An 8670-nucleotide genomic window follows, 5' to 3' on the forward strand; every position below is an offset into this window, starting at 1 on the left:
GGATTTTATTGATAAGAAAAATAGTTTCATTATAATCCATTTTTAATCGATTATAATCGATTATTATCAAAATTTATTGAGACAGACCACGAAAATTCAATATAATCGATTATTATCCATGGAACTCCGGTGCGGGTTGCCATTCATGCCAGAAAAATGTATATTTTAGGAACCGTACGAATGTTTTTTTGGGTTTATCATTTCAGACTGCAGAACACCTCATAACAATTAGAATGTTTCATGCAAATTCTATCATTTTTCAATGATTGAACGTTATTTATATAAACATTCATTAATAACTTTTTAAACCTTTTTTATTTATGCAAGCATTCATTAATAACTTTTTAAACTGAAGAAAAACTTTGATGTTTTAATATTAACTATCTTTTTTTTGTTCTTGTTTCAGAAACAGCTGCTGGAAAAAGCAAAGAAAGCATATGAACTCCTCGAGATAAAGGTCATTATTCTTACTCTCGTTTCAAAGTTAGAAACATAGTTTGAAACTACAGTTGTTTTTTTATATTCAGGAGAAGAGATATGAGAAACTGAACAAGGAGGTGGGGACTGGGTTGGAATTCAGGGGGGCTAGATTTGAACTGCCTATCGACTGGCACACGCTCGAAGGTAAAAATAATTATATTTTCATTTTTTCTTTCTTCCACTTAAAGTTAGTTTTTTGGTCTTAATGTATTTGCTCTGCTCGAATTATAAAAAACATAATAATAAATACAGTGACCAGTGATTATAGACTTGGTTAAGCATGAGCATCAAAATTTAAAAATCACCGTTGGTGTGAAGCTTTATTGAAGTAAAAGGTGTTATACAAATCAATTCGGGTCTTTTCTGTTCGGTGGCCCAAAATTAAACTTTGAATGAGCGTTTGAAATACGTTTAAAATAAGCTTCAGGTTTCCTTGGATATTGTTAATTTCATCCAACCAGAATCATCATTATGATCCAACTTCAAGATAGCAAACGATGAATTTTGGGCCTTAAAACAGAGAACATTACGAGGCCAAACTGTGCACTGGATTCCAATTTTGTGTCTGTATGTTCCTGGATTCCAGAGACAAGTTTTTAAACGGCTTCCAAAATGTTAGTGGATTCCGCGTACAAATTCCTGTAACGTAATTTTTGTCGGCAAATTGATTTTGTTTCGGATTCCGCAACGAGCGAATATAGGTAGTTTTTCCGGATTCCGCAAATGTAGACGGATTCCGCAAATGTAAGTGGATTCAAACATTCAAATATATATAGAAGTATGGAAAATTAACCGCGTGTTGAGATCTGATACCGTGATTTGACATCGCGTGATATCGCGTAACATCGTATGCTTAATTTGAACCAAAAACTGGGAAATGACTTCTCTTCAGTTCCTAATAAAATTAAATGTTCAAAAAAAACTATCATTTTTTAACTCTAATGTAAATTTTATAACTACTATAAATTAAATTACAAAATGTTTTTTGCGTAGAAAAACTAGGCAAAAAATAATTACTTTTTAGTTATTTTAATTTAAACATCATAAAAAATGTTTTCGTCTGACTTTCTTTTTTTTTCGAGTATATGCAATAGGCTATGCAAAAGTGGTAGTTTTTTGCAGGTGACCATTTCACGACTAATAACATCTTCAATTTCGTTTTTTTTATCTGCTGATTGGTTACTAAAAACTTTAATTGATCAAATTTTAGCAGGTAGAATGTTTCTTTTTCAGGTAAGATGAAGTTGTAATACTTTGAAATTAAGTGAATATTCAGGTTGATATGTCAGATTTACATACTCAGTCGAAGCGATCAGTTGACTTTCAGCATAAATCGTCATTGCTTATCAAAATAAGATGGCCAAAATAGACATACAATATAAAAACAAAAACAAACAACCAAAAGTACAAAAAAAACAATTAGATTTTTTTAATTTGAGTACTCATTAAGAAATAGAAACCAAAAAAGAACAGCCAATTGATGCACCAGTTGCTAAACAAACTCCTTGCACTGATTTTTTTAAACAACTTTGACGTATAAAGAAAAATTTCTAGTTTTTTCGGAGGTTGGAGCCTCTGGCACTTTTCCTAACTATAATTTAAATACAATATGAAAAAGTGTTCAATTTCGCTTTTAATTGATCCGAAGAGCATAATTGCATTACAAGGCCAAACTGTGCACTAAATAGGCGCTCATTTTTGTGTCTGTGTGTTCGTGGTTACCAGAGACAAGTCTTTAAACATGTTCCAAAATGTAATTGGGTTCCTCTTACAAACTTTCAGTGGATTCCGCGTACAAATAGCTGTAATGTAAACTTTGTCGGCACATTGGTTTTGTTGCGAACTCCGCAACGAGCGAACAGAGGTTTTTGTTCCGGATTCCGCAAAAGTAAATAGATTCCGCAAATTTGTGTGGATTCCGCTTAAAATTTGCGAATTCCGCCTAAAATTTGCGAAATGCGCTCAGTCTTTGCGGATTCCGCTTACATTTTGCGGATTCCACTTACAGTTGCGGATTCCGCGACGGCTGATGTTTACTTAACGCTTACAGTATTATTTTTTCATGGATTCCACAAACTGGTTCCGGATTCCTCGCATTTTGTTGCCAATTCCGCAAAGTTGCCTGTTTTTGGAGCGATTTTGGGCAACACAGTGTTTAAGCTATTTGTCCATGGAATCCAAAACAGTAGAGAAGATCAAAGAAAAATAGCAATATTGCGGATTCCGCGACAAATCTGATTTTTGCTTGTTGCGGAATCCGCTTGCAACTCTTAAAATGCACAATTTGACCTCATAATGAAGACCCATTAATATAAAAGTCGTTGTCAGTAGAGTGTGTTGGGATGGACAACCGATTTCAAACCTTTGCTGCGTTAGTTTGCAATTGGATTCTGTATTCATCCAACAAATAAAAAAAACAGGAGTTGCCGGTTGCTATGCAAGTAGAGCAGAAAGTTTCGACCAAAATCATTTTTGCAAATGCTTGGTATGAGTGAATAAATTTCAAGTTTCTTCCAGATATTTTTTGACGTTTTTTTTTCTACTATATTTTATTACATGCAAAAAATATTAGAAAAAGAAAAAATCAACAAGTTTCGAAAATTTATCCTTTTTTCAAATTTTTCAAACTCTTTTAAAAATTTTGCAATCTTTAGTACTCGGTAGCGCCAAATTTGGCTCAAATCATAGTTTTTCGCGACTAAAAACAAAACGTTCAATTAATGAATATGCTTTAAAAATGAGCTTTTTGCGTTACTCGCACACTTTCCGCACTCTAAGTTTGACTTAATCTTCATGAAATGCAAATCAGTTTATTTCGATACTTCTCCGAAAAAAGATTTGGTTCAAACCCTACTCTGCGTGCAATTTAGAGTGCCAACAATAAAACTCACGTCTACTATTAACATATTTTGAAGACAATTGATTAGCTTTAATTCGGACTAATTTTTCAGCATTAATTCATCGCTCGCATTTTAAAAGGAAATTTGATACCACGCACATAATTTATTTTAATTTGATAAGTTTGGCAGCATTTAACGCACATTTTGGGATTAAAAAAAAACTATAAATTTCAGAGAGTTGAGATATCCTCTAACAAACTGCTTGTTGAAAAGTCGATTATTTTTGGTTCGTTGTGTGCTCAGAGGATATGAAAACAGGACTGCTTGTATCAGGACAAAACCCTCAAGGTTTCAACTGCCCTTTAATTGGTCTCGGTTAGTTTTTGGTAAATTAATTATTGGCAAACCTATGAAATTTAGGCTGATAATATCAAAAATTAAATATTGCATTTTGGTTTCTGTTGACAAACCAATTAGATGCCTCACTTCATCAATTTGGAACGATTTTCTAGTACCGGGTACTAAAACAATTAGTGTTACATCTTTTCATGGCAGGCTACTGTAGTAGAGTTCACATTCGGTTGGCGCCAAGGAGACCAAGAGATCTACCCCCCGTGCAATCAGAGTTTTGTAAAAGTGATCTGAACTTATTCTTCACTTTCTTTAGAAGTCGGAAGAAATAGCCTTGGACTTGGACATATCTGGCATTGATTAAAAAACTGAGCAGAATAATGCTAAATTTCTTCCTGAAATTGTTCAAGCTTTTGGCAGAAAACACTTTTTGAACTTTGTCAAGAATTTTTCTGTCGGGAAAGCGCTGAAAAAGCTTGAAAAACTATTCACACTGGAAGCTTATCACCTTAAAAAGGATTATACAAAAAATTGTATAAAAATGATGTAAGTTTGTTTGCACACAAGTAAATGAGAAAAAAAGTTTAAAAAATTCCTGCCGGTTTTTCTGGACACTAAGAAAAACTTTCAAAAATGTTTCAAAATGTTGATTGACTCTCGTCTGAATGGGTTTTTTTTATTGTAAAGTTCTGAAAAAAGTTTGATAACTATTCGTCTGAACTGATTTTGCATTTTGTGTAGCTGGTTGATTTTTGTTGAAAAAAAAAACTGAAAACAAAAATAGCCGGTTGCTGTGCAAGGAGAACAGATAGTTCTATCCACATGCAAAACAAAAAAGACTCTTTTTCTTCGAATTTTTTTGTGTATTTTTTGTGTTTATTGCACTGAGATGAATAAGAAAACAGCATTAAAAGGAAATTAATGGCGCAATTTTTACTGCATTTGTGTTCGAAAATAAATAACAAAAATTGTGTATTTTTAAAACTTAACCCTCCCTTTTTATTTTTCCCGCCAACTTTTGAACATTTAAAAAGGAAAGTTCATGAAATCGCTAAATGATGTTTTAAAAACTACCTTTTATAAGTTTGATACAAAATTAAAAATCGATTTTTTCTAAATTTTTCAGGGGCTTTAATATGAATATCATTTGACTTATACTGATGTATTGTTTGTAGCACTGGATAAAGTAAAGAAAAAAAAATACTCGCAAAGACAAAAATCATCGAAAGTTCAGTTGTCGAAACAAAAAAAACGCACCCTACGAAAAAGTTTTTCCTAGCCTTAAATGTTAAAAACAAAAACCAAGATTACGCATTGTTCAGAAAAGAACAAGGATAGCCGATGCAATAGCACAGAAAGTTCCACCCACAATCGTATATAAGTAAATTGGTGCCAAATTTTGTGCGTGATGTGATCAGACAGATAAGCAAACGCCTAAAAAATTGGAAAATTAGGCATTATCTATAGCAGTTGACTTCAAAAAATGAAAAAGAAACAAAAAAAATGTTTCTAATTTTTTTTTTGCAGTTTCTTTTTTTTTTGCAACAATTTTTTTTTCAGAAACTTTCTTTGCGAAGGAAGTCTTAAAGAAAGCTTTCGAAACTGTTAAAAAACATTACTTGATCAGGTTACTCACTCGAAATTGGACTAAAACTCAAAAATATCCAAACAGTTTTTCCCAACAGTTAAAGGTCGTTCGGTTCACAACCGAAAAGGCTTTCAAATGAATTATCTCTCATTTCATCACGATGACAGCTTGTGCTACCTGATTTATCGTGGAAAACCCCAAAAAAAATAAAAATCTAAAACACACCTAAAGTCAAAGTTTTTCTCCATGTTTAATGATCGGAACCATTATTAGTTTTGTTCTTACAGAGATGACAATTGCGCAGTATCTGGACAAACGTTGCTTTCCTGATGAGCACTTTTTCAACAACATGAAACTTCGTTTCAAAAAAGCGGCTCTTCAGAAACAGAACCAAATCACGCTACAGGTACTTCTAACTTAAGGTGTCACTAAATTTTTCAACGTCCTCGTCAATGCCAGCAAACACTGGATTATTACATAACCCTAGTACCAATAGTTTGTTTTGGTGCCTTCATGGTGCTATTTTACGATACCTTGTTTTTTTCCGACCAACCCCAAATTTTTTTAAAGGAGCCTTCGATGCATTTTTTACTAATTTTGAGGTAGAGCGGACAAAAACGCCAAATTTTTATACAAAATGTTCTTTAAGAAAATCCCAAAAATCGGGTGTTTTTGGCTCATGTTTTGAAAAACTTACATGTGGAACAGAGTGTTTTCGGCTAAATAGGGTCTTTTAAGTGTTTTTACTAAAGCTAGAAAACTCAATTTTAGTACCAAAAAAGTCCCCTCTCAAAAAGGATCAAAATATGCTATCTCAACCCGGCGCTATTTTAATTTCTTAGTATGGTTTCAGGAATGCAAGAAAGCTTGGTTTGACATTTTTGGGGCTAAAATAGACGACCAATTCTTTGAAGACTTTATTCGGTTCGTGCAATTAGACGAAGATTCTCGCTGCCGATTTCTGATGAACCCAGGAGATCAAGAACCCCCCTGGGAAATGAATAAAAACAATGAGTTCGTAATGGGGGAGGAGCTATTCTGCAAATTGACAGCTGTTGTCAAAAGATTGTTATATGTCTCATTCAAGAGGTTAAAATATTATGCTAAATTTCATCTCCAAATATAACTAATTTTTATTGAGCTCGCAACAAACTTTGAGTTATCTGTTTTTGGTTCATTAAAAATTATATTTTTCGAACTATTAAGATCTTTTATATTTGTACATTTTTATTTTAAATTTTTTTTAACTATTAGGTTTTTCAACATAATGATAGGATGTTAAAATCTATTTTAATTTTCTTACGGAAAAAATCGTCCGATATTTTAAGAGACATCGCGTGGATTTGGATGTTTTTGTCTTCGATTTTTCATTTTTTAAATTTTTCCACCGACACTAGAAAAAACTTCAATCGGTCAAACGGTTTTGAACTATTTATCATCAACCCGCCTTTGTGTATTTGGTTTTCATTTAGAAGCTATGATATAGCTCTATTTGTCAATTAGGGAAGGGGTGGTTTTTAATTGGCCTCCCTTTTTTGAAGCATCTTTGGTCAACGAATAGTAAATATGCGCTTAAATATGCGCTGAAATGTGTGTAATACGCCTTAGAGCCTCTTGGTACAACGCATACGGATCTCCCATCTGGGATCCCCAGGAACAACTGGAACGGAACTACATTGAAGTGTGCGACTTCGCGAACATGCCCAGAAAACTAGAAAAGTACAATTTGGACTCGAACTTCAAAACATTTCTGCTGACTCTTTATGAGCCAATCAAAAATTGCCCCTTTTCTCTGGAGAGGAGCATTTATAGAGACATTACTGGCCATCATAAAGAAGAAGAAAATGAATATAACGAAAGAACGCAAGAAAACGAGCCATCAAAACTCAAAGTATGACCACAAAAAGAAGTCAATATTTTATTAACTCATATGTTAGAGAAAACCGTATTAAAAAATATTATTTCATGTAAGGTTAAACTCTGTTTTTTATTTTATTCAACGCTAATTTTTTGTTTCTTGATAGACTGTTGTCGACGAGTTTGAAAAAACGACAAAATAGACTTGAAAAACTTCGTTTTGACGTTGAAGGTGACCTTATCTGCTGGATAGAATGACAACTCTGGGTTTTTCATTTAACACTAACAATTAATTGTCGCTGAATTTGATTGCGCTGAATTGCAGCTCGGATTGATAAGTCGGAGCTAGAGCTGTTGCTATGGTTCCTGCAATTAAACAGTGTTTACAAACGCATAGTTGTAACAAAAAGATCAAACATAAGTAATTATTATCCCTCTATGTCCAAAGATTCTAGCGAGACTTTGGAGAAAGTGACAAAAATTGAAAATTTGGGCACGTATGGGTTTTTTCTGCAGACAAATTTTGACTTTCTAGCGAGACTGTTCCAACTTTTGGAGAAAGTGACAAAAATTGAAAATTTGGGCACGTATGGGTTTTTTTCTGCAGACAAATTTTGACTTTCTAGCCGACAATTTTTAGCTGAATTTTTTTATACCATCTGAAATTTAGTGATGTCTTGGGCTTGAATTTAAAAAATTATGTCACTACTTATGGCGTTTGAAAATAGCTCAATTGGGACAATTAACTGGCGAAATACGTCTTTTCTAACGCGTACGTAGCGAATCAATCCGTTTCAGTTGAGACACGCGCAATAACAAAAAAGGTTTTGAATCAAATTAAATTGATTTTAAAGCAATCATAATCAACAATGTACTCTTTAGGAACTGAAAGGGATTTTAAAATGATTTTGTCGATCTTTTCTGAAATTTTTAGATCAGGTTTCTGAAGAATCTATGTTAATTGGATTTTAGTATTCACTAAAATCCAACCGATTCTCGCCATAAATCATTTAAATCCATTGTTGACTAAAAATCTATTTCAAATTGATGTAAATTAGATTTTGAGGTCAAACACATGCAATTAAATCGAAGAAAATCAATATTGTAAACAAGATTTTGAGCAAACTTAAAATGTACACTAATTATAAAAGTGATCAACATAAATAAGATGGCAACTTAATTCTTTCAAAACTGGAATGAAATTGAATTTGAAAAACTATTTGTTCTTTTTAAAATTTTATCAAAAGATATGGGTCTAAAAACAAAAATGATTGCAGATGAATAAATGCAACACAAACTCAAAACCGATGAAATTACAAATTTCAAAAAAATCAATTCAAATTGATTTCAATATGTTTTGATCCCCCAAAAATAAAAAATATTTAAAGGCTAGAAAAAATGGATGTGGATAAAATTTTTAGCTGGGGCTTAAAATAACCCTAAAACAATAATTTTAAATTGATCCAAATCAATCAGTGTGGGCAGGCTATTCTTTCTCAGCGTTACGTTTCTATAGTGGAACCTATTCTTCGTACTTTATATGGCATGTGATGG

At 32.8% G+C, this 8670-nt stretch overlaps 1 protein-coding gene across 1 annotated transcript in view; it reads left to right on the forward strand.

Annotated features, from left to right (window-relative positions):
* Positions 1–7156, forward strand: part of LOC134855969 (uncharacterized) — an 8074-nt gene extending 918 nt beyond the window's left edge. The window contains exons 2-6 of the mRNA XM_063872336.1: positions 407–457; positions 528–624; positions 5547–5665; positions 6113–6348; positions 6868–7156. Of these exons, the coding sequence (XP_063728406.1) occupies positions 407–457; positions 528–624; positions 5547–5665; positions 6113–6348; positions 6868–7156 (792 nt within the window). The remainder of the gene's footprint in view (positions 1–406; positions 458–527; positions 625–5546; positions 5666–6112; positions 6349–6867) is intronic.
* Positions 7157–8670: the final 1514 nt, after the last annotated feature.

This window comes from Symsagittifera roscoffensis, unplaced genomic scaffold, assembly GCF_963678635.1.
Source record: "Symsagittifera roscoffensis unplaced genomic scaffold, txSymRosc1.1 SCAFFOLD_208, whole genome shotgun sequence".
In the NCBI taxonomy this organism is placed as follows: Eukaryota; Metazoa; Xenacoelomorpha; order Acoela; family Convolutidae; genus Symsagittifera; species Symsagittifera roscoffensis.